This window comes from Pygocentrus nattereri, chromosome 5, assembly GCF_015220715.1.
Source record: "Pygocentrus nattereri isolate fPygNat1 chromosome 5, fPygNat1.pri, whole genome shotgun sequence".
In the NCBI taxonomy this organism is placed as follows: Eukaryota; Metazoa; Chordata; class Actinopteri; order Characiformes; family Serrasalmidae; genus Pygocentrus; species Pygocentrus nattereri.
In genome coordinates, this window is record NC_051215.1 from 36,513,033 (window position 1) to 36,538,093 (window position 25,061).

A 25,061-nucleotide genomic window follows, 5' to 3' on the forward strand; every position below is an offset into this window, starting at 1 on the left:
CAAGCATTTTGAGTGGTACGGCAGAATACTAGCTAGTTTTCAACATATGCCTGTCATGGTCATGAAATTTTATCTGACGATTAATTACCGTGTAATAATACAGTTTAACAATTTTTGTTCATTGTTTACAACTATTATGAGCCTAAAGTGGCTGATTAGCTGTAATTGACCTAATTGACCAGACTGCAGACTCTCAACTGATGACAGACACAGCTCAAGCTCATAAACAAACATTACTCACCACTGCCCTCTAAAGGTGATATAGTATGTTATAATGTACCAAATTTACATTCTGTTTGTTGTAAATATATGACTGTGAAAGCGAATAACTGTGGGAAATGATTGTGGGCAGCTTAAATAATTGTAATTAGCTGAAATAATTGTGATCAGACAATTGCATAATAATCATGACAGGTTTACATCATTGTTATATTTTCAGTGTAAAACATTTCACTTTTCAGCCATATGGAATTCATCGATCATGAGTAAATGCTCAACATCACTCACTCACATACCCATTGTCTATGGCGCTTATTCCCCTGGGTCATGGGCGTCATTAGGCGGAAGGCTGGAAACTCCCTGGACAGGTCACCAGTCACTCACAGGATGATCAAAATTAAGGTCTTTCAAAAGTACCCTAAACACCCTAAAGGTTGGCCATCTACAAGCAGCCACTATATCGCAGACTGAAAAACCTGAAAAAAACAAAGCATAAACCGAAATTAAAATACAGCAGTGAGTATCTAATGCTAGGCTTTACAGAACTGAAAACTAGGGATTACCATTCTGTGTTATAATAAGACCATTCTGGGGTCTTATTAAATAAAGCTCTGAAGCCAAATAGTTTACACTATCACTTGGAGATTAAATATAGTGAGCATGTATCTAACTTTAGACCTATTAAAATGAATAAGCCCCTCATTTGCAACTTTCCGCTCTTCAGGCTGACATCCAGCAATCGGTAGCTGCCAAACAGTAGATTCAGAAAGCAGTCGGATCCTTTAAATCTTATTCTGGGCTGCAGAAGCTTAGGTCATTTGTGTGGGCCATGAGAAGCGAAAGTTTTGCCAGCCCTGAACTGGATGAGTTTCTTGTTTTCAATTCTTTTATCATGCACTGATTCACTGGGATGAACAGCTAGTCAGAGTGTTCACTTAGGCTGCCAACTCAACATACTGATTAATGCCATTCATGCCAAGGACTGACTAATGTCACTTAATATTGTTTATATGGAAAAAAAATTATATAATATTTCATTGTTCCCATGCATTGTATTGTTGCCTGATATCTCTGGGCTTGTGTATGAAGGTGTGTTCAGGGTGGATAATCGCACTGGCATGATCTACACAGCCAAGCTGCTAGACTACGAGACAGTGATCAGCTACGAGCTCCGTGTGCAGGCTGACTCGCTGGCCCTTGTCCTGGCCAACTTACGTGTGCCTTCCAAAAGTAAGTACTGTTATAAGTCAAAGGTTGTGACCTCATCTGGCAGAATATCCTGTAGTTTCAAGCCCACAGTACCTGACCTATTAACTCTCAGGGGTCTCAGGCCAGAGTTATGGTAGGCAGCCGCATGAATTGGTGATGGCCTGCAAAGGTGTCTGGTTTGTGCAGGATATGTTTATTTAGTGTGCAAACTGCGTGCACTGCGGTTAATGCGTATTTGTATGAGATCTGATTGAGATGCAGCCTTTGTCTCTGTGTTATCACAGACGAAAGGTTGGAGAACAGCGGGTCTCCGTCCAGCTGCATTCGTTTGTTTCTCCACTTGTTCCTCTCTTTATCAGTGCGCTTGTTCCTACACAGGGCGCTCTCCCCCCTGCCGAGCCCTTTTATTAAAACTTTATTGATGTGCGTTAAAAGGATCAGAGCGGAACAGGGATAGAATCGCCCGATTAAGATTGTCGCAGCCCAATTAGTCAGATGTATACACACACACACAGATGTACACGCACACACCTGCACTCACACATTAAAGCAGGCTTTGCTGCAAATAACAGCATGCACTTAATAATGCAGTGTTAATGGTTTGAATCAATTTAAGCTCAGTGAGTTTTTTGCTTGCACGGAGAATGAAAATGCACTTAAAGCCTGCTCAGGAACTCATTGTCCTACAGGGGGGAATTACGCTGCCCAGAAACACTGCATGTACTGTGTAACTGCGGCAATGGTGTGTGTGTGTGTGTGTGTGTGTGTGTGTGTGTGTGTATAAATCTGTGACTATCTGTTTGTGTGCTTAGATGTATGTATTTGTGAATACAGCAGTGTGCAAAAGTCGTATACAATCCTTCATTTATTTAATTTCCAGCCAAAATGGCCATTAAGCTGTTCATTTTTTAAGAGATATTTCTCAGGAAATATCGATAATTTCAAAAAATACATGGAGAAAAAGGGATTCCTAACAACTGTCCAAGACCCGTTAGACCACCAAGCGGTCACCATCAGGTAAACAGTACTAGCAGCTTTCATCTTTGAAAGATGGCAAAAAATTAAGCTCCACTCTTGCTCCAGATCTAACAAATCCACATGTTTCTGTCCATCCTTCCTATGTGAGAAGACAACTCAGCACCATGAGTCTGAAAGGATGTGTAGTTGTCAAAAAAGCTGTGACTGAGAAAAGGAAATAGAAAAATAAGAAAATTTGCAAATTAAACAAATAAACTTTTGATGTCCTCAGAACAATGGACTGACCACCCCATTATATTTTATATCTCACCTCAACATTTTATTACTTGGAAAAATGCAGAACTTCAGCAAGACAGTGACCAAACAATTAACCTTTCTTGGTTCATCAGAAAGAAAAGGTGGACCGTTGTAGACTGGCCAAGTCAGTCTCCTGATTTAAACCTAACTGAACATGCTTTTAACCTGTTGAAGAGAAAACTGAAGCCAGAACACAGCCAAAATAAGCACCTTTTGAAAGAGGCTGGCATAAAGGCTTGATAGAGCATTCCTAATTAAGTCATCAAGTCTGTATCAATTGAGTCTGGTGATGTAAGTGGGTGACAGATGGGAGGCAACTATTTCATGGAAAAGGTTTAAGATCAAATATTAACTTTAGACAACTTCATTTTGCTTTTTGTCCCATTTCAGCTGAGACTGGAGAAGTAAACACAGCAAATAATTTTTTATGGTTTATGATTTTGTTATGGTTTATGTTGTATGGACAACATTGGCCAAAAATAAAAAATGAAATTCTGTGGTCTCATGCTCATCTTTTGATGGTAAGCAAATATTATAAATAGCTTTTCTCAGCAGTGTGTTTGTGCTTGTAAAATACTGCATAAGGTTAGAATAAACACAAACATAAATCCAGTAAGAAGTCAGAGCAATATCATATTTCCAAAAAGTGTTTGAGATCTAGTGAGCTGGTCAGAAGTTTGGTTTTTGAAGTCTCTTTGATTCGGCCCCAAACTGTTACATCAGTCTGTGCATTACTGTCATATCTTATTTGATTTAATGAAGCACTTTTTTTGGAAATGGTTAAACAAAAAATGTGATTTAATGTGTGTGTATGTGTGTGTGTGTGTGTGTGTGTGTGTGTGTGTGTGTGTGTGTGTGTGTGTGTGTGTGTGATATGATGTATAGAGGTTTATTTGTCCTATTTCCCTGGTGTAGCCCTAGACAGCAGCCACATGACATTAGTTTTTTCAGCAGTGCACAGTGGAAGAAAAATGCTTTTTGACAGTGCATATTTCTCACCTCTACTGCTGTGTGGAGGTTGAGCCGGCTTTGTGTACATATTTATTCTATGCTCCTCTAACTCTAACCGTGACAAATAGGTTCAGCATTTCCTCACACTGAGCTGTTTCTTACCCACCCTCTCTGAATTTTTTGTATCTGTGTGTGTGTGTGTGTGTGTGTGTGTGTGCACTCTTTGCACAAATGGGAAATAAATAAACAGCGAACACAGCCAAGGTGTTTATCGACGTGCAGGATGAGAACGATCATCCTCCTGTGTTTACCGAGTCTCTGTACATTGGGGGAGTAACTGAGGACACCAAGACCTTCACCTCAGTGCTGAAGGTTATTGTAAGTATTCCTTGCTGTATCTGTGGTTGTGTGCAGTTCTCTGTATACATCTGAGAAAAGGCCCAAACATGCATATAATTACTGCATGGGACAATGTACTTGGGACAATGTACTTGTACTGTGATTACCATTGCTGTTAAACAACTTTTTTGTTATTATTATTTTTTGTATAGAATTATAAAAATGCCAGCTGTCATAAGCGTATTGCAGCTTTCATAATAGTACAACTGCAAAACTTCTATGACAACAACAATTAACAAATTATATATTGTACAGCTCTAATATCACCTGGACAACTGTCAAAATCTCATCCATAACAAAATGTAATATGTTGAAAATATATTCACTACATATTGTGGAATAAATGACATTTTCTTAAAGGCATAATCTCTGATTGACTCACTATGCGTCAAATCTGTGCTGTTTTTTTTTTCTCTAGAGTTTTAAGCAGAAACGATTTTGTAAATATAGGTTTGTTTCATATCTGTATTTTAACAGGAACACTGCTGTAAATTTCAGCTGTTGGCTGTAGTATATTGCATCTGATGGTTAGAGTGGTGAACTGCTGTCTCCACAGAGAGGCTCATCTGTCAGGACAGTGCAATGCCACCTACCTCCACCCTGCTCCTGTCCAATTAGACCCTCTCTCTCTCTCTCGCCCTCTCCAACCAGCCACTCTTAGATATCTACACATTAGCATGTGCACACAAAGACACATTCCCACAAAGGAATATGTGTAGAGTGTGCTTTTTGCAGAGATGCATAAGGAGGAGAGTTTATGGCTAGTAATGGCTGAAGATAGTCAGGCACGTTGGATGATGGATGAGCAGTGATGCACACTTTCACAACAGGATAGAGCCTGACAAATGGAGCCAGCACAAACATGTCACTCTTTATAGAACGTGGGCTGAGTGTGCTAAGATAACTATGGGCTTTAGAGATTCATTTCCAGTGATTGTGAAGCTCCACTTATTAATATGTTATAAAAATACATTACATAAATCAAGTAATGTGAGACAGACATATTGCATGGATAAATGAAGCCAAATACACTGCAGCCTAATTGGTACAGATTAAGAGATTGCACAGTTTAACTGATTGGAGTTAAAAAGTATTTTTTAATGATCATTTCAAATCAGTTCAGTTCAATTACAAATAAGTTGAATGACACTTTTTATAGCAGAGAACAAACTTGACAGAAATCCAGGTCTAATATATTCTAAGTTCTGTCTGGTCTCTGTTAGCATGCTAACATGAGATGAATGTTGGAGACAGTAGTGTAGTTATGCTCCAGTTCACTCCTGCCATATCAGACATCTTGTCATGTTGTTTCTGTTGCTTAAGAACACTAATGTTGACAAGAGTATGTCTCACTAATCTGTCAAAGCTTCTCTCACATTTGTGTTTACATTTGTGTACCAGGCCACAGACAAAGACACAGGAAACTACAGTAAGATGGCATACAGGCTTATCATTCCCCCAACAGCGGAGGGTCAGGACAGCTTTGTGATTGAGCATTACACTGGCATCATCAAGAGTGCCATCATGTACCGCAACATGCGCCGCTCTTACTTCAAATTCGAGGTCATTGCCACTGATGACTATGGAAAGGGTCTGAGTGGCAGTGCTGAGGTGGTGGTAAGTGTGTGTGTGTGTCTGTGTGTGTGTGTGTGTGTGTGTGTGTGTGTGTGTGTGTGTGTGTGTGTGTGTGTATGTGTTTTAGCTCTGGTGTTTACTAGGGGTCAGAATCACGATACAATATTGTCACAACACCCTTCTGTTTAGATTTTTCTTAAATTGGGAAATGATTAATGTTGCATTGTGACATATTGTGATATATATGTGTTCATTATGAATAATGGCTCCAAAGGAAAACATGTAATTGTGATCATCTCACTTTTATTGAAACTAATCAGAATTGTGAACTTCCTGCTACACTTCCATATTTAGCAGACATGTGCCCTCAGCAAGCTACTATGAGAATGAAATGTAGGATTATGAGTGTAGCCCAAGTGTTCTTATTCAGCTGTGACATTCCTGCCTGGATAGGGAACCAAAAGCCTGTCTCCTACATGCAGTGGTGTTGTCCAACATGCTGTTATACGGCAGAAGCAGAAGCTTTGCTCTTACCAGAAATGAAAAAGACTTCTCACGGACTGACTTCTCCCATCTTATGAAAATAATAGATTGTGATAACCTGTTAGCCTGCTAATGGGCTTAAAATGTTAATGGACTTAAATTATCACTTCAGTTCCAAAAACATATGGACAATATGTGAATTGCTAATAAAAACAAAAGGTAATAATCAGTAAATTCAATTTCAACTTATATTAAAATTTAAATGGATAAAAAAACAATATATATATATATATTTTTTTTTTTTTGTAAATATATGCTTATTCCAAATTTGATGCCTGCAGCATGTTCCAAGGACGTTGGGAAAGAAGCATGTTTACCACTGTGTTCTATCACCTTTCTTTTTACCCACACTGAATAATTGTTTGAAGACTGAAGACACAACCCAGTTTTGAATGCTTCTGTTATATAAGTCTTCAACTGTACAACTGTACAGAGTCTTTGTTGTCATATTTTAGGCTTAATAAGACAAATACTGTCAGTGGGAAACAGTCTGGACTGCAGGCAGGTCAGTCTAGCACCAGCACTCTTTGATTATGCAGTCTTGCTATTGTAAAACATGCAGAATGTGGCATTTTGTTTGTCATATTGAAATAAGCATTGAAGTCCCTGAAGAAGACTGTTGCTCATGACCTTAATGTGTTCAGCATTAATGGTGCTTCTACAGATGTGTAAGTTACTCACTAATACCCCTCACCCCATATGATGACAGACCCTGTTTTTTGAACTTTACACTGGTAACAATCTGGATGGTCTTTTACATCTTTGGCCTGGAGAATGTAAGGTCAGTTATTTCCAGGAAAGGTTGTCAGACCACAATACACATTTCCATTGAGCATCAGTCCATTTTAGATGAGCTGGAGTCTCAACATTTCACAGTGTCTCTAGTCTTATATTGGTTGTCCAGCTTTTTTTGGAATGTTCTGCAGTCAGCAGTTTTAAGAATGAGCATATATTTTCAAAAAAACAGTGAAACTGAGAAGATAAAATAGAACATATCTTGTCTTTTTATTTTTTTCTTGTGTAAATTCAAGTCACAGTAGATTTATAAATCATTTTCTTTTTTATTTGCATTTTCTGTCTGTCTCAACTTTTTTGATTTTTTTTTCCACCAAAAATATTACATTATGCATTTTTTTTCCAACCTTTAGTGTTTACTGATATATGTGTGATGAATGAACAAAGTGATGCCTTTATGACTCCATCAGGAAGTAAACTGTGTTCATTTTTAAACATTTGAAGAGTTAAATATGTTTGCCTTTAAACATTCCAGTCCTTTTCCTAATATCAAGTTTTCTCTCTACAACATTTTACATATTGGCCTGTTGATCTTTAATCAATAAAACTTACACTCACATAAATTATGCACTTTACTCTGGATCATTGCTGTGGCGAAGTGAGGCAATCATTTGAATTTGCAAAATGTCATACTTCTGAATAATTTAGAGTTGAATCTAAATCGGATAGCATAATACATCGCATAGGAAACTGCAGTGAAATGAGACTGTGATCTAATTAAGCTCTGAGTGTTAAAGCTTGATAAACATTCAGATCATTGCGTTTGTGTGTGTATGAGGTTGAGCTTGTGTGTGTGTTTTTGTGTGTGTGTGTGTGTGTGTATGCCTGCCTACAGATTTATTAGTCCAGCAGTACATTTACATTTGTTGACTGAATCAGTTTTCATCCTAATTGTATCTTTCTCGCACATATGCAGCCAGTGAATTGTGCATTTCCATGAAATCTGTGGAGCTATTAAATCCATAATAAAATAAAAGGGGTTGGGAGAATTGCCTGGGTGTGTGTTTGTGTACGAAAAAGGAAGATTGCATGACTTAATTTCCAGTACAGAGCAGAAGGCTGTAGGTAGAAGAAAAGCTTCAGAAGGGTTCAGTCTCAGGTCTCTGGCGTCTTACTGGCCAGCAGAATTAAAGGCCATTAAAACAGCATATGGCTTCTTGTCATAAAGCTCACTTTCTAAAGTTCTTAAAGCCACAGTGAATCATCAAAATCTGGCTGCTTTGAAAACTGTTTCTTTGAATTTACCTTAAATATGAACATCAGTTCCACATAAATGAAATACATTAAATTTGTCAAAGGTGTTACTAAGCATTTAATTTAATACACTGTGAAACTAATAGACACATTTAAATCAAGTAAAAGCAACCTTTGTTGTTTATCTTTTTGTATCTCTATCTCAGGTCTCTGTGGTGAATGCCTTGGACATGCAGGTTGTGGTATCCAATGTGCCACCCACCGTAGTGGAAGAGAACAAAGAGCAGCTGGTCAGGTGACATTTCTGGACTGGAGCGGAAAACCTCACTGCACTCACCATCAGCTCTGCTAAACATCTCCCAGTTCACTTCACATGTGTTTTAACATTATTATACCTCAAACAAGGCACAAATTTCTAACAAGTTGTGGTTTTCAAAAGTATTCAGACCCTACCAAGGACATCTGTGTGGGACAACTACAGAATAAAGTATATAGTATAGCATACAATCATATACAAAGTATGAACACCCCCAGTCACATTTTCTTAGTGAAAATAAGTTAACACATTTTCTTTAGTGAACAAATTTAAATATCACTGCTGTCAAAACAAAAAGTGTATCTCCAAAATTATACATTTACAGGAGAAAGAAAAAACCTGCTTTACTTTTAATGTAAGTGAATGGAACCAGAATTCTTTCCAAGTAACTTTGGGCTGTTTCATTTGGTCCATTCACCATGAAATTTACACACGATTTGAAGGACAGCAGGCATTTTCAAATTTTGCCAAAAACAGCAGTGATATGCAGTATTATATATGACAAGTTTTAATGCACAATTTCTATGTAATAGCTGAATTTTACATTTAAAAAATCACATATTAAATGTGCCATAACCTTTGTAGATGCCACATTTTGTTACATTTTTCCCAGTATGAAAAATTCAGCAAGTTAACAGTAATCGTGCATTAAATTGTACAGAAGTGTGTTCTCTGTAGAGGATGTATTTAATTCATTTTCACTTAGAAAACCAACAAAACATGTAATGTGACCAGCAGCAATCAAAATCTTGTTTATTAAAAAAAATGTTGCTCAATCTGTAGATTTTTAATGGTGAAATAACTTATTTAGTGGAAGCACTTTTGACAGCGAATACAGCCTCTGTTTAAAACATTTCTCATAGAATAATAGACTAAAATAAGTTTGTTCTATGAATGAAATAATTTATGAAGTGTATAAATTTGCTGCCATTTTGCTCTATTCATAGGTCCCTCAGTTTAATCAAGCTTCTCATTTCTGCTGTTAAAAGCAACATCATAGCATGATGCTGGCACTAGCCTGCTTCTCTGCAGGGATGGGATTGACTGTGAAATACATTGTACTGAATCTGTACCAAACATACTATTTGTTTTAAAAATCAGAAAGATTTATTATTGTGTCATCATACACAACACCTTTTATTAGTTCATTCAGGTGCTGCTGGAGCTTTAAGGCATTCTTGAACTGTTCTCCCAAAGAGGCCAGATATAGTTTGACTAATGCACATTTTCTTCTATCTCATATCTCTGATGTTTTGATTAAATGATGCTTCTTTCATATCTTAATGGAGCACACAGTGACAACAGAATTGATTTATTTATTTTTTTTATGTCGTATCCCTCTCCTGTGCTTTTCCATTAATGCCTTCTGATGTGCTCATGATTGTTTACTGCCTTTAACAAACTTCAACATCATAAGTAGGTTCTGTATACCTTTGCAAACTGTTGTAATTAGCATATAGTGTTTGAAAGCGGGATATACTGTGGACAAGAGTCACTTTTTCTCTTCTGTCATGAAACTTTCAGTGAAGGGGCTTTTGGAAGAGGTGCTGGAAATTGTATTCAGTTCTGCATAAACAAGCCCACACACATTTCATGCAGTAAGGTTTAAGTCAATAATAACACATTTGCAGTGTTTATGAGAAGAAAATGACCAGCAATTTTTGGGGCAGTAATAGAATTGAATTTTGTGCATGCTACAGCAAATTTCACAAACACAGCGCCATAATAAATGAGCTCTATTTGCTTTTTTCTCATACTAGGTGCATTTAACATTTTTTGCAGAAAGCCACCTCTCACAGATTTACACAGCACTCGTTTGTTTTTGCTGTTCTGAATGAGTGCTGTAAAACTGCAGTAGTCCACTTCAGAAAGGTATAAATGTTGTCCTGTAGTGTTGGGGTCATGGTTCTGTGTGTTTTGATTGCAGGATTCTGGAGCGCTACGTGCAGGACCAAATCCCTGGTGCTAAAGTGATAGTGGAATCCATTGGGCCGCGGAGGCATGGGGATGGGTATGAATTAGAGGACTACAGCAAATCTGACCTGCAGGTGTACGCCATCGACCCTCTCACCAACAGAGCCATATCTCGACAAGAGCTCTTCAAGTAAGCAGGCCATGCACATACAAGTGTATATGAATAAATAGTACACAAATATACACAATCCAGCCTACCATAAGAGAGCAATCAGAAACTCATTTGTATATATCAGTTGTGCTTTGTAATGTCCAAACACTTGAAAGACATTTGGCATTAGACGAGTGGTGTCAGATAATGGTGCGTGAGATGTGTCCATGCATTTGTGGTTTTCATCTTGCTTTCTTCAAGAGTATATTTCATTATTATGTCTTAGGCCATCCTTCACCCTTAGATGTCTTATATATTGCAGGCCAAAACAAAAGCACAGTACAATTCATTATTTTAATGTAGCTCATTGAAACAAGTAGTGAACATCTGTTGAAAGCAGAGATTCTACATTTTTAATCGAAAGAAGAAATTTGAGGAAAAGTTACTGTTGTGCATACAATCTTGTTTTGCAGTAAAAAAAAAACATTTTTCTCATGGATTTGGTCATATCTGGTCATTAAACCAAATGGTGTGCAGACTCAGGCCTGTTGAAACAGAATGTAAATTGTATGGAAATGTAATTAATCGCATGATTAATTACAAAATCAAATGTAATTATGTAATTGCACTTGAATATACAGTCCTGTGCAAAAAGTCAGAGACCACTTCAAAATGACCTCTAAGTTCAAGTTGTCCATTTTTCTGAAGTGATTAGTTATAAGGTAATTGATTTGTGTAAAGAAGAAGACCGGGAAAGGAAAATTAGTGGAATTAAAGTTAAGTGTTTTCAAAACACTTCATTTGAAGTGCCCATGACCTGGTAGCCTACCCAAACAGTCACCATCAGATAAACAGTTCTTAAAGCCTTTGTCTTAGAGAGAGAGGAGAAAATCAAGCTCCGCTCTTTTTTAGATCTGAATAAATCTCTGTGTGTTTCTGTCCATCCTTCCACTGTGGGATGACAACTCAACACCCCTTAAAGGATGTGTAGCTGTCAGGAAGCCATTACACAGAAGAAAATTTGCTTATGAAACTTATAAATCTCTCCACTGACCACTCCAGTGTCCAGACCTCAACATCATTGAACATGTTTGGGAGTGCTTGGATTGTGAGAGCACTGAACTTTGGAGGTGTGGAAAAATACAAAGTATGGAGGCTATACTGAAGGCAAAAGGTGGACATTAAGTACTGAAACATATTATATTTAGTTTTTGAGGCTTCTGTGTAATTTTCTATTGCTGAAAAATAAATAACTTATACATGTTGTTTATTTTTCCTAGTAATCAAATGAATGGATTTAAATGAATGAAGAGAGTACTTTTTGCATAGTAATAACTCTCCAGATTTTCTTTGGGTTCAGTAACAATGATTGCACTTATGTAAAATACATGTTGAATGCACTATATGCAGCATGAGCAGTTATAATTCTCCTTACAGGAGGGTTTTACTATCAAAATAACCATGATCATTATGCATTATTGATGACACAGTGTGTCTATATTGATTGAGCATGAATATTGATGGCAACCATGATAACTATCTTTCATATCTGCAGTGATTTTACTGATGTTAACTCATCCGCTGAACAAAATGAGGCTTGACATGTACAGTATTTCAGATGAGCATAGTGAAGTGTGTTTATTCATGTTTTAAATTATCAGTTTAGAAACTGATAATTGGGGTGGTGTGAACTTAATTTGATCATGTTTTCATTTCATTCAAGCTAATTGGAAGATTTTTTTCTCCATGTGCCTCTCCAAGGGTCACTGTACTGCACTAATTTACCATGACAAATAATTGGATAATAAAACCCTCTGTGTTCTTTCTGTTTGAAGAGCTTTCAGTTTGGATCTTCATTACTGCACATTACAAAGAACTCCCATACTGCCAGCGTTTACAACATAGCAAATTAAACAAATTAAATACTGTTATACATAGAAGTTATACTTTTTAAAATATGAGTTGACATTTAAGTTAATGTGTCTATTAATATTTTAGATATTTTTGCTTTGTTGCTCATGTTTCCTTTTTTACTTCTTTTTGATGATTTTGATGTTTTCATTATATGATGCACAATAAAAAGTTTATTTTTTATAGAAGTTTAGTTTTGAAGCAGCCTGCATTCTTTTTAGGTCAAGATTTTTAGGTTAGGTTAATATGTGTGTGTGTGTGTGTGTGTGTGTGTGTGTGTGTGTGTGTGTGTGTGTGTGTGTGTGTGTGGAATATATTCAGATTCAGATTCAGATTCCTTTATTGATCCCAGGGGGAAATTGCAGGGTTTTTTTTTCAGTATATATATATATTTGTTGACTTTGTCAACTACACTCTCACACTGGTACCCTGAATTGTCTGTTTTCAGTAACTTAGTAAGGGAACATAATTGAGCCATAATCTGTTGCTGTTGTATTTTAAGCCACATTTACTGCTTGTTAATGTTATGTCATGAATAGGTGCAAATATGTTTCCTGTAGGAAAGTAAATTAAGTGAACCCTTAACTTACTTAAGGTACAAAACTGGACCAGTATTGCGCTTTTGAGGGTACATTTACATTGTTTATACCTTGATGAGCAAAAATACACCTGTGCAATACCATTTTTGTCAGACAGCATCAGGGGGTAAGAGAGCATTATTACATTGTGATGTGCAAAAATCATGGACAATGGAGATTCTATTAATTTGTTGTGTTTCATTCAGATATTTCTCAGAATATTATAGGAACATCAAATCATGAAGAACTGAATTATATCAGGCTGAGTTTATCATTAAACCTTTATTGTTAACTAAAGCAAATATTATTAATAAAAAATGGATAATGAATTATTTCACAGCATTACTGTCTGTGTGCACACTATCTAGCTCTGTCTAATGATGTGTTTGGGATCCAGTGCACAGTTGGCTCCTCTGATTCTTGGCTGTTGATTGAGTCTGCTGGTCAAGTGAAATCGGCTGAAATGAGTGGGAGTGCAAGTCTGAAAGAGAAGAGAAGCTTTCTGACTTGACTATCGTTAATATGATATAGTTTATGAAAAAAAAAAACTGCCACTATGCACAGACAAATCAAACACAATCACTTTTGCAAACAAGTAGAAAAATATGCTTCAGTATCCCAGCAAAATGATAGTAGACCTATGGTAGTGTGTTCAGTTACATTATGGAACATCTATTACTCTATTATGTGTTTGTTTGATTACTATACTTCTACAATGCAGACAACTCATCATCTTTATATGCATTATTTTTTACCTGTTCCTCCCTCATCTGCAGAGCTACTTTCTTACTGTGATAGACTGAATACAGCAGAAAAGAACACCTGGTATTTACTGACTAGACATAAGGGCATGGAGAGATTTATTTTTTATGAATAGATAATTAATTCAGTACGTTAGATCTATGTTTAGTTAACAGAACTAAAATATCTGTCACTGAGCAGAAAAAAAAATTGAGTGCTAATGCTTTGGAGTCATAGAAGATGTGGAAAATATTGCACATGCAAATGCTCTTTTATTGAGCAGACACCTCAACAGGCAGGCGTAGGGAAAGTCACCAATAGTGTCACCAATAGCTATATAACTTCACTTGATGGTAGACACTCAACCTACAAAAAAACATATTGTTATATTATATCATATTAATATATTAGCCTATTTGGGTTTGTTCTCTATATGGATGAGGAACTTATTTTCACTTTGAAAATCAACAAAATCACCTTGGGGAGGGGGGGGTGGGAGTTTGTGGGAGGTGTACACAATCACCCCATTCTTGATTTTATACTGTAATGTATGTTATTGCTTATAGGTGGAAAATAATGAAAATAAATAAATAATTGATAAAAAAAAAAAGAAAATCAACAAAATCAGGAGTATATAATAGTGTATATATATATATATATATATATATATATATATATATATATATATATATATAATGCTCTGTAATATAGTAAAATCTTAAAATCTTCCAGGTGTGACAACAGCTGTAAGACCAACAACAAAGTATCTCCTTTAGCAGAACATTTTGGTCTTGTGGCCAAGCCCCAGGATCCCTCTAGCTAACATAAAAAAAAAACTTTTTAATTAGAGTCTTTCTAAGTGATTTCTTTCCTTCTCTACCCTTTGAGATTCACAGATTCTGCAAGCTGGCAGTATGTGGGTCAATGAATTATGAAACTTTTATATCACTCAGTATTTTTTTGTTCCAGTCTATATGAAAAAGAATCCCCAAAATAACTTCACTTATATATATATATATACACTGCTCAAAAAATAAAGGGAACACTTAAATAACACATCCTAGATCTGAATGAATGAAATATTCTCATTGAATACTTTGTTCTGTACAAAGTTGAATGTGCTGACAACAAAATCACACAAAAATCATCAATGGAAATCAAATGTATTAACCAATGGAGGCCTGGATTTGGAGTCACACACAAAATTAAAGTGGAAAAACACACAACAGGCTGATCCAACTTTGATGTGATGTCAAAATGAGGCTCAGTATTGTGTGTGGCCTCCACATGCCTGTATGAACTCCCTACAACGCCTGGGCATGCTCCTGATGAGGTGGTGGATGGTCTCCTGAGGGATCTCCTCCCAGACCTGGACTAAAGCATCTGCCAACTCCTGGACAGTCTGTGGTGCAACATGGCGTTGGTGGATGGAGCGAGACATGATGTCCCAGATGTGCTCCATCAGATTCAGTTCTGGGGAATGGGTGGGCCAGTCCATAGCTTCAATGCCTTCATATTGCAGGAACTGCTGACACACTCCAGCCACATGAGGTCTAGCATTTTCCTGCATTAGGAGGAACCCAGGGCCAACCACACCAGCACATGGTCTCACAAGGGGTCTGAGGATCTCATCTTGGTACCTAATGGCGAGCACATGGAGGGCTGTGTGGCCCTCCAAAGAAATGCCACCCCACACCATTACTGACCCACTGCCAAACCGGTCGTGCTGAAGGATGTTGCAGGCAGCAGATCGCTCTCCACAGCGTCTCCAGACTCTGTCATGTCTATCACATGTGCTCAGTGTGAACCTGCTTTCATCTGTGAAGAGCACAGGGCACCAGTGCTAAATTTGCCAATCCTGGTGTTCTCTGGCAAATGCCAAGCATCCTGCACGGTGTTGGGCTGTGAGCACAACCCCCATCTGTGGATGTCAGGCCCTCATACCATCCTCATGGAGTCGGTTTCTAACCATTTGTGCAGACACATGCACATTTGTGGCCTGCTGGAGGTCATTTTGCAGGGCTCTGGCAGCGCTCCTCCTGTTCCTCCTTGCACAAAGGTGGAGGTAGCGGTCCTGCTGCTGGGTTGTTGCCCTCCTACGGCCTCCTCCACGTCTCCTGGTGTACTGGCCTGTCTCCTGGTAGCGCCTCCAGGCTCTGGACACTACGCTGACAGACACAGCAAACCTTCTTGCCACAGCTCGCATTGATGTGCCATCCTGGATGAGCTGCACTACCTGAGCCACTTGTGTGGGTTGTAGAGTCCGTCTCATGCTACCACGAGTGTGAAAGCACCAGCAACATTCAAAAGTGACCAAAACATCAGCCAGAAAGCAGAAAGGTACTGAGAAGTGGTCTGTGGTCCCCACCTGCAGAACCACTCCTTTATTGAGTGTGTCTTGCTAATTGCCAATCATTTCCACCTGTTGTCTATTCCATTTGCACAGCAGCAGTGAAATTGATTGTCAATCAGTGTTGCTTCCTAAGTGGACAGTTTGATTTCACAGAAGTTTGATTTACTTGGAGTTATATTGTGTTGTTTAAGTGTTCCCTTTATTTTTTTGAGCATTCCCTTTATTTTTTTATCCATTGATGATTTTTGTGTGATTTTGTTTTCAGCACATTCAACTTTGTACAGAACAAAGTATTCAATGAGAATATTTTATTCATTCACATCTAGGATGTGTTATTTGAGTGTTCCCTTTATTTTTTTGAGCAGTGTATTATATATTCTCAGTCCAGCAGTGACACTGAGGCATTTAAAAACTCCAGCAGCATTGCTGTGTCTGATCCACTCAGACCAGCGCAACACACACTACAACACCACCAGTGCTGAGTGCTGAGAATGATCCAAGTAACACCTGCTCTGTGGTGGTCCTGAGGGGGTCCTCACCGCTGCAGAACAGGGTGAAATGGGACTAACAAAGTATACAGAGAAACAGATGGATTATAGTCTATAATGGTTAAACTGCAAAGCGCAACTATGTATAAGTGGAGCTGATAAAATGGACAAAGAGTGTAGAAACAAGGAGATGTGCCTAATAATGGTCGGTGAGTGAGTGTTCTTTTTGGTTTTTAGGAAGAATCTGCATTCTATAATAATAACAATAAAAATGCTGTATATCTGTATTTCTCAGGTTTCTGGATGGTAAGATTCTGGACATTAATAAAGAGTTCCAGCCATATCTTGGTGAAGGTGGAAGGATTCTGGAGATTCGTTCTCCAGACATTGTGGCCACTGTGAAGAAGGCTGCTCAGGCCGTGGGCTACACAGAGGGGGCTCTGCTGGCTCTGGCCATCATCATAATCCTCTGCTGCATCCCTGCCATTCTCATTGTCATGGTTACCTACAAACAGTGAGTACTGCTGATTCCGGCAAGCAGTCACTATGATTATGTGTAATCAGAAATGTTGTGAAAGGCAAAGGTCATAAAACATGGAAGCTAAGCATCCATTTTTATTTGTGCTTAAAGTCAGGAATGCTTTTACAATAGAGTTCTATGTATGTCTCAGTTAATCTCCATACCGTAACGCAGCGACTGCTAAGAGTGTCAAGAGAGATATAGCTGAAGAGACTCTATAGTAAAGGGCCTGGGGCAGAAAAAGGAAAGAGATTTAACAGGGGACAGAGACAGAGAGAGAGAGAGAGAGAGAGAGAGAGAGAGAGACGAGAGAGAAGAGAGAGAGACGAAGAGAGAAGTGATGGATGAAGAAGGAGAGAGGGAGAAAGCAATGGGAAATGGGTGCCAGGTATTAAGCTGGGTCTTTCTCTGTAATTAGCCATGCTAACGGGCTAATCTTCCCGCCAGCACTGTGTGAAAGGAGATTAATTACAGCCATTTGTGACAGATCTGCCACATTCTCTCTGCTCGTCACACCGCTCCGTCACACCTCACCCAACCTCGTGAAAATGCAGCATCTGGCTCTGTGCCTCTCCCTCTCTCTCCAGAGAGACAAGCCTAGAGAGAGAGAGAGAGGGACAGTGAAGGAGAGTCACATAGTGAGAGATGGAGAAAGAGACGCTATAGCACAGGTCAGTGCATCTGTCATCAGCTGTTGTGTCAACACACAACAGAGGAAATACAAACAACTAGATCCATACTTTGTGCAGGCTTTAACAAAGATGCAAAATGAGTCTGATTACACAGTCTGGAGCTTTCTGGTCTTGTCTACTTGAACAGATTAGTTTAAGTCAGTTCTTTTTTTTTCTAGCACCTTCTACAACAGGTATTGTCACAAAGCAGTGTTACAGAAACATGATAGTTCAAGGAAAACTCTTCAAGAAACCTTTAAGAGAAGCCACCAGTCAAAAGAGGAACTCATCCTCTTCTGGACAGCATCAGTGAAATCATGCTCATAAGTTAAATTTACAACATGTGATTTTAAACAAGATCATTCATATTATACAGGGAATAGATCTGCATGATAAACCAGACTAGTGTTAAAGATTTAGCCAGCAGGTCAGCATTTGACCACTGATTTTTCAAATTGACTGAATAATTTAGTGGTTGAGATGCAAACGGCGTCATTCAGAGTGCTTTTTTTTAACTATGGTGGTGATAGGAACCTAGCATCGCAATATATATAATGCAAATATAGCCATCTTATCTATGGTACAAAACCATCAGTGAGCATATCCATGTTGATAATGGTAAAATACTGGTCAATCTGAAAAAAAAAAACGTCTTTTCTGTTTTATGATGCCCTGAATGTTCTTTCCCACTATGAGTGAATATAAAATGCATTTTATGCCAAAATTATTGTAAAACAATGCATCAGGCAATGTGTTCTTTATGTGAGGGAGCTTTTAGAGGTGCTTATCTATTCAGACATCTGGTTCCTATCACCACCACTGTGATCAGGTCGGATCAATAAATAATTTCACACCATACCACTCTAAATGACTTTGTGTCAAAATTATTTGGTCTAAATGACCAGGATGCGCTCAGAGACATTAAACAGGGATTTATAATATTACAGTTTCCAAAAGCAGTTGTCACAGAGCTCAATTACAGTTCATCCCACAAGCTTGAAAATGAACATGTATCCATGTTTCAGAACAGAAAGTCAGAATCTTTTCTCAAATGAGAATTTCTCAAGGGAGAAATTGTTATGTTTTTTTTTTCAGATGTTATGTTTTCTTAAAATAATTTCTAATGTTGAAATAATCACATACTTATTCAACAGAATTATAAGGCTGTGATAAAACAAGTACTTTGAGTCTAATGAGGTATAATTTAAACCAGCATTCGAGAAAAATAAATCTTTTTTTTCTTCTACCTACTTGTCTTTCATACAAAAACATGTGACCTAAACGTGATTATATTTAGCTGACCATATGTTAATAAAGACGTTTGTTCACCTACACAGAAGTTCTCAGTGAACTGGCTGCCCACACCAGAACAGAGTGTTCATAAATTGTCTGAAATTGTCATTCTCTATTAGTAAATCTACCTCATAGGCTCCTAAAAATAGAGGTTGCTCAATGGTTCTTAGCCTTGGTGTATTGTTCTAGGAGCAAATTTTATTTGACACTGATTAAATATGTTATGTGAAGGTTGTTTAAGAAACCTAATGCTCCTGCTGTGGCATTGCTTCCGAATGTGTTCCTAGGAAAAAGCCAGACTGAACAAAAGAGAGGGACGTGCATGAGTGCTCTGAACAGATGCTTAAAAAGCTATTTTGAGTTGAGGACTTCATGTGTGTTTAATTCATCTTCTCTTGGGATTACCGCACCTGAAAACCCTAATTATGAGGATGATGATGATGGTGATGATGATAGTGATGAGATCAAGAATTATGCATAAAGTACATATGAACATAAATCTTCCACTTTTCTCAGCTATAGCAGAAACAAAAAAGCCTGAAGTATTTGCTTTGGAATTAGTATGAAGTCTGCATCTCTCAAACGTACTGCGAGGTCTGTTGTCTTGCAGATTTTTGCATTTTTAGTTAAATAAATAATGCTCAGAAGCAGAGATAAAGTTGCTGTGTGACGTTCTAATACTAAGCATGTGGCTTTGGGTCAAACTTGGAGAACGATGGAGGAAGAGAGAGATGGGGAGAGAGAGGCTTCAGAAAGGAGCATCAGAGGCTGGAGAGAGAGACAGAGAGAGGTTGCTGCTGAGAGAGAAATCAGCTCTCAGCAGTGCAGTAGAGAGAGATGTGTGATAAGTATGGGTTATTCTCCAGCCTCAGCTTATCACCATGTGGGGAGTGGAGAGGGGAGGAATAATGTGCATTCCACCACCTGCAGCAGTGGATTCATCTAAAGCAACATGAAAGCGTCTCCACATTATTATTAAACTTCAGCAACTTCGCTTTGGCACTGGGAAAAGCCTATGAAGTCCCCATTTTTAATTTATACTTTGTGTCATGTTTTGATAAGGAAATACTGCTGAGCTAATTATCTGACAATACTACTTATCCCTTTTCATTCATCTTTTCTATTTTTCTTCTTCTTTCTCCCACCCCATTGTGGCTGTGTTCGGACCCCTCCATCAGATTCAAAGAGTAAGTGCTATTCATATGTTTCATTAATTACTCTCTGAAAAACTCCTTATCAGTCAACTCAGCCCTTTACATGTGAGCACACCAAAAGCTTGAACAGAAGTGATGAATGCAGGAGATTCTCCTTCCTGCTATTCATTCTAACACAGTTATAGATCCTTTTGAAACAGAGCAGCACTGACTTGCTCTCAGATTTCATCACAATCACAGAGTACAAAAGAAATATGCTCACTTTCCTGATAATCACTCTCTTCACCTCGGCTGAGCTCAGTGTGGAACGTCCTGAATTATAGGCCACAATTTCCACACTTTAATTAAAGCATGCGTACACAGGGCATATTGGAGTTAGAGGAACTTAATTTGGTCTGTACTCTTGCTAGCAGACTTTGGCATCAACAACAAGGAAGGGCTTGTCTGGTGCCTGTGAGTGACCTGTTGAAAGTGAGAAACTTTATTGATATTTTTTGCAGGAGACAGGCCGAATGTGCCAAAACCGCCCGCATCCAGATGGCACTTCCTGCTGGCAAGTCAGCAGCTCCTGCTCCACCTCCAGCTCAGGCCAATCTCTACGAGGAGCTGGGAGACAGCAAAATGTGAGTCGAATGTCTGTACTGTTCTTTGAAAAATAAGTAAGTGTGTGTGTGTGTGTGATAGGTATGCTAGATTTCCTTCGGGATCAATAAACTATCTATCTATCTATCTATCTATCTATCTATCTATCTATCTAGAGATAGATAGACTTTGTCTGAAACCCAGTATAGTCCAATAACTTTCTGTCTGAAACCCAGTACAACTCAATAACTTTTTTGTCCAACTGCCCCCCTGACCAGTTCCAACCCATAGTATCAAACTTTGAGCTTGACTTGAGCCCCTAAGAATTTTGTCTAATCCTGTCCCAAACACCATCATCAAATTTCGAACATAATTCTGTCCAAAACTGGCCCGGCTCTGCCCATCATCACCCAACATAACAAATAAAACATTGAAGGATAGCACTGCTTAAATTAGCATATAGTGATGAGTTATTCATCATCCAATTAGTCCAGTGCTATAGCAAGATGTTAGCCTCCATCTGTTTAATGCAAAAAGTTCTTTAAATATACCATATTGAATATATATTTTTGTCCAAACACATTAAATGTAGACATCTAAAACTATACTCTTTTGGATCAATTCACTGTTATATTTCATCCATCAGTCCATGTTGTTATGTGGGCCTCGTGAACCTTGGTGCTAAATTCTGTCAACACCATCACTGTCTGACTCCAATATGCCAGAGAAAAACTGTCGTAACGTAATGAAGTAGACAGGTGGAATGAAGTAAGGTGAACCGTGAGGACCTGACCTTGAAATTTGCCCAACATGTATTTGAGAAATGGCATTCTGAACTCGACCAAAGCCAACGTGAACAGTCGGGTCAACTGTGTCCTGTGAGTATGTGGTTAGCGAGAAAAATGAATGAGTGTTCACATTCTAGTGCATTCTATGGATATGTGATTATTTCAGAATGTATGTGATGGTCTATGTCACTGCGAAAATTTGATTACTTCAAGACCGGTTCAAACAGTAGATTTGATTTTCCTACCATGATCTGATTAGGTTTGGATCTTATAGATTAATTCTCCTACAGCCTATTGTTTGAACTAGAATATCTTTATTCCTTTCTTTTTTTGTAACACTGAAATGATATTATTTTCATTTAAAAGAAAAAATGTCTCTAATTTCAATAGATTTACAATTTTGATTTAAAATAATATAAATAAATAAATAAATAAATAAACATAGGAGTGATTTATTGTGATGCAAAGCATTTTGAATCGCGTAGGATTTTACTTTGACCTCCAAATACAGTCTGGCATTTCTCTAGTAGTGTACTTTCTGGATGTAGTATCAACGTCAATATCATTATCTAGAGCTTTGTGACTGATATGACTTCCTTCAGTTTCTCCGCCCTGCACATTTAGTTGTCCTTGCTTATTAGAGCATGCTGGGTGGTCCAACTGAAAAATGGCCAGAGAAACACCTACCAGTTGGGAATGCAGTAATGAATCCATGAGGCAAGACGAAGTGAAAGCTGGCCAAGATGGCCTTTAACTGCTTAGTAGTGAGTGCATCCATCACTTAGAAGAGAGATGAGGTTTTCTTCTATAAAGTCCATTTATGGCTCTCTCAGAAAGCAAAACATATCATTCCTCTGTGCCATTGGCAGTCAGGTCTGGATTAAATTAGATTTGCTTTTGTCCACTTTATGGTCAGTGTGATTGCTTAACATATCTTGGCCATTAAGTGCGAGAGGGTCCCACTGCCAAGTTAAACGTGTAATGAAATGTTGATGGTTGAGATCTCAGCAGAGACATAATTGCCTCTCCCACAGGTAAACATTCATGATTTCATGTAATCAGAATAAATACAGCTGCTAACTCAAACACAGGGCCAAATATGTTTTTTGTTATTCTGTTACGTTATAAAGATATAGCCAGAGCAGTTTCCCTTATCTTCAGTGGGCTAAAAAGCAAACGTTTCTGGGAATGTGTGCATCCATGTATGTGTCTTGGATGTGTTAGCAAAAAATATTTGGACATGGTTAGACATTTGACTTTTCATTCATTTAAACTTTCTAAATCTTTCTATTATCTTACTGCATTATTTAAGTAGCTTAGAGGTCTTCAACTTCAGATTTTGAGTCCAGTTTACAATCCTGGACTTTGTAATCACCGTTATGCAAATGCAAACTGGCAGAGCTATTCTTAGTTTATAGAATTGTGCAATAAAACTTTGGGCCCACTGACGAGCCCTGGCCTTTTAAGGGGTTAAAGTTCAGAGTTTTGTCATTAATGCCTCCATAACAATTAATAATAAATTAATACCCCACATATTCACCCATTGGTTATTTATATCAGTGCTTATTAACACATGGGTAATTACCATATTCATACATAACACATGCATCAAGTGAAAGTCTAAAAGAAGGCATTCCACCTGTCTTTTTCCTTTTGTTCATATAAATGCATGTGTGGGTCTCGTATTCTGTCAGTCTGTCTGCTTCTGCTCACATTCACCTGCTGTTTGTCTGTGTCTCTCTGCGTGTGTCTTTCTCTCTCTGTCCATTTCATTTCTTTCCTTTTGCTCTCAACTCAGACTGCAGTAAGTTATTTACATTTTTATTCTCTCTCTGCCTCTCTCTGTAGACAGCCCTCTTGTTCAGCCTTCACTTTTTGCTACTAATAGTGAATTTTAACAATACTGCCCTCCATGCACTCGTGGCTTGTAGTTCATGTCTCATCCTAATAGTCCTGCTTTTGTATTGTTGCCTAATGCTTGAGAAAAGGCACAGGTCTGTTTTTAATGGGTAAAGAAGAATTAAAGAAGGAAAAAACACGCTGTAAGTGGTGCAGAAAGAGCAAAGCTTCTTGTGTGTAGTGCATCTGTATTTAATCGTAATGATGTACAAAGGCATCATCTGCAACCCCTCGCATCATTAGTGTTTCTGTGCTCTCCTCATGCCAAAGTAGTACTCACACTTCCTTCACCTTGAGACTGGCTATTGCCTTAGTCTGTGTACGTGTAACAATGAATAAGCCTAGAGATGGCGTATGCCCATATGCATAAGTAACACTGCTGTAGTATGAATCTCTTTGTCATTGTGTGTTAGGGAGCATGAGTGGAGCTCTGCTTCATGCCCAAAACTGTAGGCTTTCTGAAATATGCATTTGAGAACCCATCATGGATTACATTTCCCATATTCCAGAAAACAAACATTGTAATATTGCATAGAATCGGTGTAACATTCGTAATAGCTCTAGAAAAGTATTATCGATGTCGTAAAAATATATTATTACATTTTCACAATACACAGTATGCATCACAATATTTTTGTGGTGGCCTGCAGAAACCCTTCAAATGGTCAATTTTTGATGGTTTAGACTTTGTTTTTTTTTAATCTCATGATCATATTACTTTTTGAATTTCTGTCCTGGAAGAAGGAAAAAGACATTGCTTTGGAGCTGCCAGCTGAACCTCTTTTAACTGAGAGATGCAGTTGGTCAGTGTTCTTTAAGTACTGATGATATCCACAACATCCACGATACTGTCTTTAAATTTTTCACAATAACAGTAACTAGTCATCATGTCACTAACCCCAAGCTCCATGGCAGTGTTACTGAGCATACCAGTGCTACAATGCGAGTTAGAGCGTCCAGCTCAACATATCTACACAAAGCCTTCGGAAAATAGCTCAGTCAACAAATTCCCTTCCTTTCCTCCTTTTTTTCCCTGTTGTATCCTTCCATTGCACTGTATACACATCTCTTTTTCACAAGTCTTTTCTTCTTTGTGTTCATCTCATTGCCTGCACCAGTCACAGGAAATCAGTAATTGAGGAGGCTGATCTGAGGAGACTCATTAGCGCCTTGGCTTGTGACGCAGTTGTTGAGCATAAGCAGTGTGCCATCAATGGCATGCTGCATAGTAACCTGCACAAGTCTGAGAGCAATATTACCTTCTTGTGTGACTTGCACCCATTTATCACTGAAAACCTATTGTACCAGGACGGGACAGCCAGTAGCCCTAACACCAGCACTGAGAGCCACAGACTGGACAGGTTCCGGGACATTGATCCTTTATCCCCTATGAGCTCGGGAAGTCAGGTCTTCTCCTGGTCCTTTCCAGCCCGCATTCGAGGAGGTAGGATTTATGACCAGCGTCCGGCCCTTTGGGACCCTTCACAGTGGGAGGAGACAGAGGAGGGGCTGAAAGTGGGACTTAAAGACAACAGGGAAGAG

General features: G+C 38.3%; 1 protein-coding gene across 9 annotated transcripts in view; it reads left to right on the forward strand.

Annotated features, from left to right (window-relative positions):
• Positions 1-25,061, forward strand: part of pcdh15a (protocadherin-related 15a) — a 332,115-nt gene that overhangs the window by 286,712 nt on the left and 20,342 nt on the right. For all 9 annotated transcript variants that reach the window (XM_037538811.1, XM_037538812.1, XM_037538818.1 and 6 more), the window contains 8 exons: positions 1,309-1,449; positions 3,905-4,032; positions 5,455-5,670; positions 8,367-8,455; positions 10,404-10,580; positions 16,908-17,126; positions 20,275-20,283; positions 20,751-20,873. In XM_037538811.1, coding sequence (XP_037394708.1) covers positions 1,309-1,449; positions 3,905-4,032; positions 5,455-5,670; positions 8,367-8,455; positions 10,404-10,580; positions 16,908-17,126; positions 20,275-20,283; positions 20,751-20,873 — 1,102 coding nt within the window. The remainder of the gene's footprint in view (positions 1-1,308; positions 1,450-3,904; positions 4,033-5,454; positions 5,671-8,366; positions 8,456-10,403; positions 10,581-16,907; positions 17,127-20,274; positions 20,284-20,750; positions 20,874-25,061) is intronic.